This window comes from Netta rufina, assembly GCF_964035555.1.
Source record: "Netta rufina genome assembly, chromosome: 2".
Lineage (NCBI taxonomy): Eukaryota > Metazoa > Chordata > Aves > Anseriformes > Anatidae > Netta > Netta rufina.
Window position 1 is genome coordinate 21,817,609 of NC_140124.1, and position 13,288 is coordinate 21,830,896.

A 13,288-nucleotide genomic window follows, 5' to 3' on the forward strand; every position below is an offset into this window, starting at 1 on the left:
TGCTGTTGGTGGCACCAGTGACCTGCAGCAACAACAGCAGTTATTGCCTGTCAGGTGGGAAAGCACTACACGGCCGACTCTCAGGTTTATTAGGAATTCTTCTCCCTCCTACAAAAAAAAATAAAAAAATCTTAGAAGAATGTGTCCTTGACTGTGGCATGCGAATGCTGTTGCTGAATTCAGCGTATTTTCTCATGCCTTTGGAAAAGCAGCAGTGCCTGGCAGAGCTTTCACAGCCCATTAGGACTGGTTTCCAGAGGTGTATCTCAAGATATCCAATCTGGCCTCCAAGCCTGGTGCTGTGGCAGGGCTAGCTGAGAAGCAAACTGCTTGCAATTCACAAATATTCTCACAAAGCTTTCTTTGGGTTTTTGATTCACACAATATTTTAACAAATATACGACACAGATATTTCACAGTTCAGATTCATTACATTGTCATGGCTTAACTATGATTAGCTTAGTATATTAAAATAATGACTCAGTTGTGGTTAATAATATCTTCTCTTGATCTTATTATAGTCTATAAAAATATCAACATCCTTAACAAGCTCAGAATAGCTGTTTATAAGACAGTCACAATTCCTGGACTGTTTCTAAATGTATTTTGTGGCTCAAATCTATGTTAAAAATATGCATCAGTATGCATCAGCTTGATATCAGACTAAATTTAGAAAGTATTTGCTGTCTCTTCAGTATCTCTGAAAAAAAAATACATCTGTTGAGCTAAGGACTGTCTACATACGCCTCTCAGAAATGTCAGGTATTTAATGTCTGCGACATTTCTTCTCCCAAAGCAAACAGAAGTGGTTCACATACTCAATGACTTCTTCAGCTGAAAGTCTGTGCTCCGGTGCATATAAACAAAGGGTGAGGAGACATTTCTGATTTGCATTGCAGGAGAGATCTGCAAAATGCCTGGGCAACTGTGATGCCAACAAGTATGTTAATGCGGTATTAGAATGTATCAGACGGAGGCCAGACTGCCTGTCTGCCTCTAGTCTCCTCTATAAGCATTGAGGAGATGGATGGGATAGTGCATATATTACAGTTTTGCAGAACTAGAGTGAGTTTGGCCAGAGCACATCTGGACTTATGTTTGGGATCAGCTAAAAAGTCTAAAAACTTAAGAATATTAACTTTGTCTGACTGCATTTGTAAAATCCTGCTGAAGCAGGAGCTGTGGGCTTTCCAGTCCTAATGTCACAGCTGGTACCACTGCCATGCCATCACATCAATGTAAAAACCCTTCTGTTTAGAGGCCAGGCTGAGGGCTGAGAACAGTCCCCTGTGTTCAGGTCTCCTCCCGGCTGCTGCAGGCGCTGTGGTCAGGGCTGGCCCCGCTGTCAGGGCCATTAGGCCCTACAGCGCTGCAGGCCCGCTGCCTACACGAAGTCATGGTGCCTGTGTAGGGGCTGCCAAACACACCAACTGACCTCGAAATCTCAGCTCATGAAGGTTTACTAACCTTAAGGTGTACCAGCTATGAGACAAGGAATGACAGACGATTCCTCCCTCCATCCCAACGTAGTTCCTACTGTTTGAAGGCCGAATACAAGCAAGCCATGAGTTAATTACTGCAGCCATGGTCCAGCCCCTGCCTTGAACTGGAAATAAAACCTGTCAGGAATGAAGCGTTAGTCTTGGCAGAGTTAATCCTTGCTTATTTCTGATTTTTAATTCAGATCAGCCAGAAGCCTAGAATTCCCAGGGATCCTTCTAGGTGAAATCAGATGTGATTCAGAAATCTAGGAGAGGGATTGAAGCAGATGAAGAGGGTACTTCAAACTTTGTTGTCTTCTGATGGTGCACAACTGTGGGGCTCTTTTAGTACAAGGAGAAGGGCAGCAAAATTAGTTTGATTTGTTTTGAAATGCCATTGGTTTAGCTGTTTCCAATAGACTTAAAACTGCTCGGCAGGTTCTGTTTCATTGCATCTGTACCTGTACAAATGAACCTTACCCCTGACTGTGCTTCAAAGGCAGGCAGCTTCAAAGATCTATCTTCATCTTGGTTCTGTGTCTAGAGGATGTAGCTCTTAGAGAAACATGTGCTTGCTCTCTGCTGTAATTATTTTTATTTGCCATAGGGAACCTTCAGTCCTTTCTTTTCTGAATGGTCCCTCAGCCTTTTAGTTTCATTAATGCTTCCCACCAAAAGCAATTAATGATGACAGTGTGTGCCCTAGTTCTGATAATTTGTGTTCTCTGGCAAGCTGTGTATGAGGAGGACAGGATTGCAATCTGATTTATGATGACCTTACGATTTTTATTTTAAATAAGAAACCAGTGACTGAAACAACACGGTCATCCATCTGCACCCTTTCCCCTCAGTTGTTCTATAAGGTACATTTCTCATTTTTATCATGTTTAACTTTTAATATCTAAGAGGCTATTCTACCAATTAGCAAACTTCTCAGTCTCAGATTTTGCCTAAATTTTAGTTGTGGTTTTTCTGTCTGCGTTAGCCAACAATGATATCATTCCATCGACGATCACAACAAGCTGGAGAGCTATTAGTTGGCCTTCTTACTCAAAAGCTGTGACGATTTTTAAAAAGATGAGGTGCTTCTTTTTTTTAAAAACAAACAAACAAACAAAAAAAAAACCTAAAAAGTAGTGTAGTAGGGTTTATTTTTTTACAGTGAGTCTTCTCCTGCTAAGTAACTGGCTCTTCTTTTACTTGTGGGCGTTCCCCTTATCTGCGCACATTCACTGTTCTGTGACTTGTAGTGGCTGCAATCAGATGTAAAGTTGATCAGTAATGAAAAACACGATAACAGATTCTTCAACAGGGGCTGCTCTTTTTTTTTTTCTTTGGCTTGATGCAGGGCTACGTGATACCTGGTCAGCTTCCAGTCCAGCTGTTATTCATAATGTACTGTCCTCTAACCATTTGACTCAGTCCTGGCTGAGCAGGCTAAGCATTGTGAAAGCTAATGATGAAACCTCATTTTTATTAACTGTAAATCATACTTTTAGTTATTTATCTCCCCTTTGATGCTTTTACTGGCTATACTCGCTAGAATTAATTTTCTTATAATGAGGCTTCGGTGTGTTTCTCTCTCTGTCAGGTCCTGTTTATGTGTTTTACACACATGGTTTACCCACATCTGTATTTGTTTGTCGTTTGAGCTGTCTTTGTAGCTGCACAGATAGCTGTGAAGTGCACCATTGCAAAGGTCCAGACTCTGATACCCCAAAAAAAGGACAATCCAGCAGCTGTGACAGTTTTCCTGTTGCATTGCGCTGTGGCAATTCTCTGATTGCTTTTGCAACGTTCTGGCTGGCATGTTTGCAACTCTAACCATGAAAAGGGTGAAGGGCAGCTTTGTAAGACGGTCTGACCCATATATCACTGAAGATTCAATATTGCGATGCTGGAGGGACAGACTATGATCTATGTCTAATGATTATATGCTTAATGGCATGCTTAGTGGATGGTGTCCAAAACACTGAGCAGGAAGTGGCTCCAACAAGACTGCTTCAGGAAGCCTGAATAAATCATCCAGAAGGGTGAACCCAGAGAAAAACATAATGAAATTGCATTCTTAGGGCCCAGGCACCCTCCTGTCTGACATTTTGCTCCTTTCTAAGGATATTTGTAAGAACATGATTTATTGGTCACATTTCCCCCACTGTTGCTCTCAGCTCCTGCAGCAGCATCAGAATTAATACTAACACTTTTCCATTTCTGCAGCTTCACTGCTAGAACAGCCCACAAAACTGGACTGCAGTCTATTATTATTATTCCTGACTTTTTCACTCTGTAGTAAGTTTCTTCTGTTCATTTTTAGCTATAGCAAAAGCTTAAATCTCATGCTATTAAGATTTTGGTTTTAAGCAAACTCCTTTTTAGGGTGGAGTCTTTCCGGATTTGGTTAGTAGAACAAGATGACATTTATCCTTAGTCACTCTGTTTTAACCATTGCAGTTTTGCAAGATAGGGCTGTCTCCAACCCGTGGTTACTGATGCAATCTTGACACTTGGGTGCTGATTTTAGGCCAGGGGAATCTTTTGTAATATTGTAGCTTAAGTAGTGTGTAGTTTTATATGACTGGATATATATCAGAGGGTCAAGGTTAAGTTACACGTCAGCCAGACAGGCATTTTTACACACACGGCTGAAATTCCCCAGCTGTGTTCGTGTTGCTGTATCTTCTTCTGATAATCTGATTCTTCCAAAAGGATTCACCACGGGAGAGACCGGGCTGCTTGCAGTCACCACTTCACCCCATGCAGCTTACAAATGCTCTTTCCCAGGCTCACAAGGAAGAGCATGAGCCGTACTTTATTGGGATTCCTGAGATAAGTAAGTGGCCAGGAAAGTGGCCATAGAGACTCGGGAAGGAAGCATAAACTAAACAAACTGCTCAGGGTTGCTAACCCAGTTCTCCCTCCGGAAAATACAAATGAAAAAGCTGTTAAAATCCCTGCAAATAGTCCATATTTTTTGTTTATTTCTAGTTAGATGCAAGAAGAGGGTTCTGATCTTCTAGTAACTGGTTTTATCTGGAAGTCATTTCTTTCAGTGTGACTAAAAACATTATAGGGCTCAAATTTTCACAGCGAGGTGCTCTGGCTGGGACTGAGCTCTGTATGTGCTATCCACATTTTCAGAGGGGTTGTAAGTCCCTGCAAAGTAAAACACTTCCAGAAATGAGTCACTTTTAGCTAGATTCCTGACTATGAGGCAGGGCCCCAGTGTTAGGCCGCCAAATTCAATCCCGACAGAATGAGGATGGATCACAAAAACAAGGAACTAAATTTTTAGACATTTTCCAAGTCAAGTCAGTGCCCCCTACTGTCCAAGTGCTCTTACTAATAGGTAGGAATTACATTAAAACGTCTTCTAACCACTACTCTTCTACTTAATTTCTGTCCTCTGTCTTCTTACAGTCCCTTTACAAAAAATCTGTAGCTACATTTTCAAAGTGGATACTGCTTTTATATTCAGGAAGAGATGAGCCCTTCTTAGCTCACTCTAACCTATCTAATTGGGATTCATATCTACCTAATGCTGTTTATGTTGAAAGCCTTTTATAATTAAAATAGCCGCTGTGAGACAGGACTATAAAATTCTGTAGCACAGACAAAGCCGCTATGGTAACACTCAATTTCTGAAGATTAATTAAAGTGCCAGGAATTGCTTTTAAAAAGCTTCTGCTTCTTCAACAGGACCTCAGAATGGCTGTGGTGGCTACTTGACATACTCAGCTTACAGCTTTGGCTCTCCAGTCTCCAATGTGAGCAGAAGATACGAGAAGAATTTGGACTGTGTGTGGATCATAACTGCACCTGCAAACAAGCTGATCAACCTCACCTTCACCTCATTTGTGCTCGAAGCACAGTCCGCTCAGACTTGCCGATATGATTATGTCAAAGTAAGATAGCTGTGTGTTTTAACAAGAAAATGTCAGTGAAATACGATTCACTATCTTCTCCATGAGGCTAAAACTTAATTAATAGAAAATTGCCTTATGAAGAAATTCAATTGCTTAATGTAATTACAGGTTTTTGGTAGGTTAGATTACAATGCCAGATGACATCCTGCTTTTTTTGGAAACCAATGAGAATTTTAATATTATTATGGGTACAAACTTCTGTTCTTAGACTACCTATACAAATGAGTATTTATTTCACAGAATAGAAACAGAACAAAATTAAGGGCTTTGAAAATAATCATGAATATTTATTATGATACCAAATTGCTTGAAAACCTTTAATTTCTAAAATTTTAAATAAGTCTTGATGCTAAACGCCCACCTGTGAAAGCTACTTTCCTGGAGATGAGTATATAAAACACTGGATATAGATGGTAGAATGCTGCTAAACAAGATCCTCCAAAGCGTGTTACAGGTCCTGTTGAGCATTAGAAATGTTCAATAACATGAGGAATGAATTCTACATTTTGGTGAATAAAAACAGCCTTTCTCATTGAAAAGTGCTTTGAGATTCCATCTAAGAAAGAACACAGAACCCCAAATTAAAATAGAATAAAATGTTGATGGATTTGCTAAGACAGGACCAGAATGTTCCATAATGAGATTTGCACTGTCCAACAGAATGAGTTAATATGGCAGTGAATAATTGTAGTCATCAAGAACATCCTGTTAAAGCACAGGAGTACCTAATGTGCTTTCAAGTAAGAGAAACTGCAATGTCAAGAGAGGTCAGAAATTTTTATTTCTATTTATTTGTGGGTTTTGTGCCTGAACTATTAGTATGTTATATGCTTTTCTTATTTCAGCTTTATGATGGAGTTAACGAAAATGCCAATTTAGCTGGCACATTCTGTGGATCTACAGTGCCAGCTCCTTTTCTTTCTACCAGTAATTCCTTGACTGTGAAATTTGTCACAGACAGTTCTGTGGAAAAGGAGGGTTTCAATGCTACCTACATCACAGTGGATCGTAAGTATACACATATATTTATACATACATATATCGTTGCGACTCTTTTGCGGAAACATGTATTTAAATAATAAATCATTAACATTTGCTCCAGATACAGGACTCAGGGAAGGGCAAAGACAGTCCAATAGTATAGTGCTACAGAGCACCTATAAGCAAGCTGAAAGCAGCACTGCTGGACACCTGTGCAATTCTCTTTGGTCTTGGCTGGTTGTGGGGTGCCTGCCACTGTTGAGAGCAAAACAGGAATGCTCTATCATGGACTGTTAATAAATACACTGATATTACAATGAAAAAGCATTTATTTTAATTTTATGACATACATTGACACAGAATGTGTTCTACTTACTTTTTTTTCTTCTAGAGAGTCATAGGTATATGCAATACATACAAATTATATACATACATTGTATATATACAAAAGGATATTGTCCAGTGTAGTTTTGTTTAATAAATAAACATTCTTCCCCAGTTGGAAAGGTTTTCAGTCTATGACACATTTATTACTATTTTAAACAGGACCATGTGGAGGAACATATAATGCGACTTCTACCTCCCTGTCTGTAACGTCCCCTCACTTCCCTGGTGAATATCCAGCATTTACCCTCTGTACGTGGGTCATTGATGCCCCTCCACAGCAGCAAGTCAGAGTGGTGGTAGAGGCCTTCCACCTCCATCCCAGCCAGGACTGCTCTCAGAACTACCTAGAGCTCCAGGACTCACCAACGGTATGAAATCTAGAGTTGATACCATGCCCCATTCACATTCAGCTCTCCTCACTCTTTGGAAACAGGGGAAGCACTCCCCTCCTTAGATTAGTAATAGGTTAGCTGATAATTCTGTGTGAAGAGTATGAGCAAAGCATTAAGCACTATGCCCGACTTGATGTGTGTCAGCTGGTACAGTGACTTCATGGAAGTCATGAAGTGACTTACACATTGAGTATAAGTATTGAGCATTGTATAAGTACTGAGCATGAGTATAAGCATTGAGTAAGTATTACTCAATTTTTCACAGTTGCACCTAGTAGTAGAGCTGCCAAACTTAACACCCAGAAAGTATTGCCCAACAACAAGCTTTCATAAACTAATTAAACTTTTTCCCATCCAAGAACCATAATAAAATGACTATTCATGCCAAGAGTGTTTGTAGAAAGCACTAGGAAAAAAAAAATAACACGCACACAAAAACCACAACTGCTTATGTTCTTTGTATTTCATTATTCTAAACCTTCTTTCATTGTTTCTTACTTTGTCATGAAAATACCTATTACATTTGATTTGTATCACACCATAATCAAACAAAATGTTGAGACATTAATAAGTGATTTCCATGGTAGTTTTAAAATGTGACTGCATATCTGGTATAGAAAGTGCTAAAAGATGTGTTCACCTAAAGTTTTGTAAGTAGAAAACCAAGTTGTACCCCTATATAGAAGTAATTTGTGACGTGTATTGAATTCCAGCACAGCCAAGGATCAGCCCATAGATTCTGCGGCACTGACACCTTCCCAGTCCCTGAATTTTATTCTCATGATCGCACTGCCATTGTGACTTTCAAGTCAGATGAATATAGGATTAATAATGGAGTCAGATTTACCTATCAAGCTACAGGTAAGCTTGAAGAATTGTTGAAAAAATCTACCTACCGTTCTCTTTGTTGATTCCATACAGTGAAAAGCAATACAAAGATCTGCAAGCCTTACATGTATTTGTCTTTCTTTCTCCAGGTTGCAGCAGAGAGTATAACCAGCCATTTGGTTACCTGAAGAGCCCTGGATGGCCTGGTCGTCACCCCAATAATATGGATTGTTCTATTGTTCTGAGAGCTCCCCAGAACCACACCATTTCTCTCTTTTTCCATGCTTTCAGTTTGGAGGACAGCATCCAGTGTTCACATGACTTCCTAGAGGTATTAAGCCAGTATATCTATTTTGAGGGCCTAAATCGAATTCTGCTAAAGTCAAAGGACATTAACAGTCTTGGATCAAGTATCATCTGAACTGACATTAGGAACTACTATATTGCTACAGTTTTATGGTGGAAAATACTGAGGTACTATAGTTAGAGGTTAAACAACACACACTATACTAAGTCTAAAACCAATAAAAACTTTTGCTGTTATCCAACTCATCTTTACCTAGCTCATGTTGATGTTACCCAGTTACAGAGCAAACTGGGATAGTTTTCATCTAATATTAACACCTGTGCATGAATGGAAAGCCTTAAGTCTGAGTGCTTTCATTCCAGCAGCAGATTCCATCTCCTTGTTATTTTTCTTAAAAAAAAAAAAAAAAAAAAAAGGAGAGAGGTGTAATACAAATGTATGCTACTTGCAAAAGTACCTTGTGTCAATAAAAAGCATATTATCCTGCACAATACTTACTCTGTCCTTTCATGCTTGTTGAAGGTTTCACTATTCACTAGTCGGATTACAAAAATCTGATGTCTGTGGCAGAATCCCCGTTTAGTTCTTCTTCAATACCCTCTTTACTGTTTCAAGAAATGGATCTGAACTCCACCATAGTTGGAGTTCAAAAAAAGCATCAGCTTAATTCTAAGCTACTTAATATGAACTGTGTCTTTGTGTGACCAGGGAAAAGAATAGTCTGCAGGGTAAAGTATTAATCTTTTCATCTGAAATATTAACATTTCAGATGAAAATTAAAACATGGACTTGAATTTCAAAAGCACATCTTAGCTACTAGCCAAGTAATTTTTATTATTCAGGAGATATACCACACCATAAAATTTAGCTACCAGTTGCTGATGATACTTGTTCTGTGCCATTGCTTACAAAGCTCAGACAGGCTGGCTAATAGTCTCTTTTCCCTTCTATGTAAGGATGTAGAGTAGGAAAAATAAAAGTATTTAAATGACAGTTATGTAAGTCTATACATACTTTGTGCTGTGCCTGCATCACTGTATAATTGTAGTTGTGTATAATTGGTACAGGGATTTAATGTTGACAATGTTTTTTTTTGTCCCTTGAAGGTCAGAAATGGCAGCAATGTCCAATCACCACTGCTTGGCAGGTTCTGTGGAAACCTTGTGCCCAGTCCCATCTTCACCAAAAATCATGTTGTCTACCTTCGTTTCAAGAGTGATATTTCAGTGGCACGTGATGGATATGAAATCACTTGGACCTCATCATCAAGTGGTAAGGCTGTAGTAATAAAGTAATTCCACTAAGCAGTTGTACACAGAAGAAAAACACAGAAAGATGGAATCCAGCCAGCTCAGGTGGGGCCTTGACGTATCAACATCTAAGACTTTTTCAAGTACCCATAGCCAACCCTATTCTCTAATTAGCAACCTCAGAGGATGTGTTCTACTTAAGCTGGAGGTCTACATCTTTCACCAAGAGGTCAGAAAATACAAGGAACCTCTATCTTGGCACCACAGAGTAGTGGTGGTAGTAGTGACTCAGTCAACTTTATTAGTAGTTCATTTGTGATAGGCTGTAGGATCTAGGCACTGCTAAGCCTGAAGAGGACTGACGCTTGCCTCAGGAAAATAACGTATCTATAATGCTGTGTAGTGACAGGGTGATAGACCTAGTCATAAATAGCATATGATATGGGAATGAATAGCTGGATGACATAGTTTGTCCTTGACACTAACTTACAGGAGTGAGCTTAAGCATCACAGCACTGCAGAGTAACCCTACAGTATGTCTGATGCCCATTCCGTATTCTTCTCAGGCTGCTGAAGCTAGAGCCTCAGTTTCATCTCGTTGCAATAATGCTCTTATCCAAATGCATTGTTCCAGTCCACAGTGACTCTCTGTATTTCAGTGCTGCTGCTAAGACTGTACTACATTGTGTAGTATCTTGTAAAACTAAGTCTTCTAAGCTAATTAACTGTGTCCATTTCCAGGATGTGGAGGAACATTATACGGCAGCTCTGGCACGTTTGCTAGTCCCAGCTACCCTGCGACTTACCAGAACAACACTGACTGTGAGTGGGCCATTACTGCGCCCAAGGGACGAATTGTCACAGTGAACTTTGATTTCATCAGCATCGATGACCCAGGGGATTGCAGTAACAACTATCTGATCCTTTACAATGGGCCAGATGCCAGCTATCCCCCCGCTGGGCCGTACTGTGGGATGGTATGTATTCCCTACTGTCTGTGACCCTGTAACTGGTTAAAATGAATCTTTACTGTGTCATAATTAAGATTGTTTCCCTGATTTTGGCATGAGTTCCATACAGACTAGTGGAAGTGAAAGTGTAAGGCTTCTGTGGCATCTTAGCTTTTCAATACAGACCTTACAGTGACATCTAGTGGGTGGTATCATCAAGCGCTTTTTTTCTCTGAATTTAGTTGCTGCGTTTGTGATTTAAATATTTTTAACACCCTATGGAAGAAATGCAACAGCAGTATCTAGCACAGACCTGAGGTCCCTTCCACTCTCTGAGCGGATTTGTACCTCAGCTTTAACATTGTAATTGGCTTTTTCTCAGAATCGTGCTGTCAGATAAAGCTCTTTTTTTCCTTTTTGTCTTCAATTTTAGGATACAAACATTGCTCCATTCACAGCTACATCTCATCAAGTCTATATAAAATTTCATGCCGAATATGTGACTTTACCATCAGGATTCCAGTTGAGCTGGAGGAGCTAGGACGTCACATGAGAAATATTTTACTGTTCCTTGCTATACTGAGGACACTTTAGATCATAAAATATGTTTGAAATCCAGTTATGATAATTGCAACTGAAGTAAGGCCTTTTAAAGATTACTGTAAGTACAGCTGTTATGAATTTTAAAGTTCTGTCCCAAAAATGTAATCTTTCGTTGTACTGTGAATAAATTATCTACCTAACTTTGAAAATGAGTTTTTGCCAGTTTTTATCATATTTGTATATTCTTCTATACCATTTCAAACGCTTTTGTAAATGTGCAAAAAAGTTTTACAGTTAAGGCTATAAAAAGTTAATTAGCCAGGATAAAACTTAAACACAAAATAGTCAACGTGAAATTGTTAAGAGGAGTTAAGATACAAAGTTGTCTTTAGTTCTGCAGAATTATGTGTTTGTCCCAAGCATCTTTATAAATCATAGAATCGTATAATCATTTAGGTTGGAAAAGACCTTCAAGATCATCAAGTCCAACTGTGCTAGCTAAATGTCAGCTAGTTTTATTTGAACTAGAATAAAATACAGCCCCTGTCCTACAGCCATTTACACAGATAATTTCATTGAAGAATCTTCTCTTATACTACTCACTGGGTGGAAGAACCTGGCCGAATAAAGTACTCAGGCATTCACTAAAGCTTAGCACAGCAAAGATGCGTTGTGTTACTAAACCATAACCGCATCAAGAAGTGATGTCAGAGCCTGTTCAATATGCACACATCTCTGCGATTATATTTACAGAGTTAGATCTTTAAGCTTCCAAATCTCTTTTACAACTGAATTTATAAAAACTTGTGAGACTTTGAGCAACCATGTTGCCTTCCTAGACAACTTGTGGGCCACTTCCTAGACATTTATAAAACATATGACTTCAGAATAGGGCAAATATAAAAATACCGATTGACTTTTTACTAACATTATTGTGCCACTGCCCCAGGCTAACACACATCATATGTAACAAATATTGTTGTTGGGGCATACGGAGGACACTGGTTCACACAGTGAAATGAATCTCTTAAAATGATTGTTGCAATAAATGATGATAAGTGACATTGTAAGTGTTAATAGCAGTTCTAACAAAATCTCAGATTTCTTTGAAGATTTCCCAGTGAATGCCAAAAAAAAAAAAAAAGGCGTAATTCCACAAACAAACAAGATTTCATAATCGGAGAGAAGCTATTCTGGTTAAAATACAATCCAGAAAACACAAAACAGACAAGGGCAAAAGGGTAGATGACACAATATAAAATTCAAGATATTTAAAATTCAGGAACGATCTGATTATGTTATAGAGAGAGAGACCTGGCCAAGCAGACTAGATGTATGACAGCATTTTAGAATCTTCCAAGTATTAAGAAAAATCTGGCTTAGGTACAGACAATATAATATGCCTGCTAACATGCTAAAGTACAACTTGGAAAAAGGAGAAATATCTGTATTTCTATCAAACTAGGAGACATATATGTCCTCCTGACCTGCAGGCAGAACAGGAAATTAATATGGGAAGACATAAAAGGACATGTAGTGGAATTAAACATTTTCACATTAGCAGCCCAGAGAACTTTTGCTCAAGACTCCAAGCCAAACTGATTTCATGTTAGTAATCAAGGGACAATCCAAAATTTGACCCTAAATTTATTAAAAACAAAACAAAACAAAAACAAACAAATTAAAAAAAAAAAAAAAAAGCATAAAAGGGATTGCAGGCAGTAAAGAAAATACTGTCATCTAAACTGCCTGGAGATGAAGCTACAAAACAAGCTCTGAATACAGGAACTCGTAAGACAATGCAGATACAGTCAAGCACTGCTTCAGCTGTTTGCCTGCCGAGATCAGGAAGGAGTTTACTTCTCCTAGTGGATGGCAGCATCATAAGACTCCATCTGCGTCTATCGTGGTTTTGACCTTCCTATGAATCACCATGGGGTTCATGCAGTTCGTGCAGGGCTGAATCCCCTCAGAGTCTGGTTGTTGTCTCTTGCTGCTAGGTGGATGGTCACAGAAGCATCAGATTTTAGGCACAAATAGGCCTGGCAAGAACACTATTTATTTTTTTTAATATATTATTTAATTATTTCAGCAGCCTGCTGCCCAGCTCACCTGGAAGCCATAGCTGAACTGGAAGGGCATCTCTCACCCCAACAGCTCCTGCTGCTGCCAGGCAGTGCTTTGTAGTGCATTCCCTTCCCTTACAGACAATCAGTTCTTAGGCGAAACCTTGGTCTTGCCAAGAG

General features: G+C 39.2%; 1 protein-coding gene across 1 annotated transcript in view; it reads left to right on the forward strand.

The window, feature by feature from the left end:
* The window catches only part of CUBN (cubilin), a gene marked incomplete at both ends in the record, with an annotated part of 140,600 nt that extends 129,560 nt beyond the window's left edge, over positions 1–11,040 (forward strand). The window contains 8 exons of the mRNA XM_084282794.1: positions 5,178–5,383; positions 6,250–6,412; positions 6,932–7,140; positions 7,878–8,025; positions 8,142–8,323; positions 9,406–9,571; positions 10,291–10,526; positions 10,933–11,040. Of these exons, the coding sequence (XP_084138920.1) occupies positions 5,178–5,383; positions 6,250–6,412; positions 6,932–7,140; positions 7,878–8,025; positions 8,142–8,323; positions 9,406–9,571; positions 10,291–10,526; positions 10,933–11,040 (1,418 nt within the window). The remainder of the gene's footprint in view (positions 1–5,177; positions 5,384–6,249; positions 6,413–6,931; positions 7,141–7,877; positions 8,026–8,141; positions 8,324–9,405; positions 9,572–10,290; positions 10,527–10,932) is intronic.
* Positions 11,041–13,288: the final 2,248 nt, after the last annotated feature.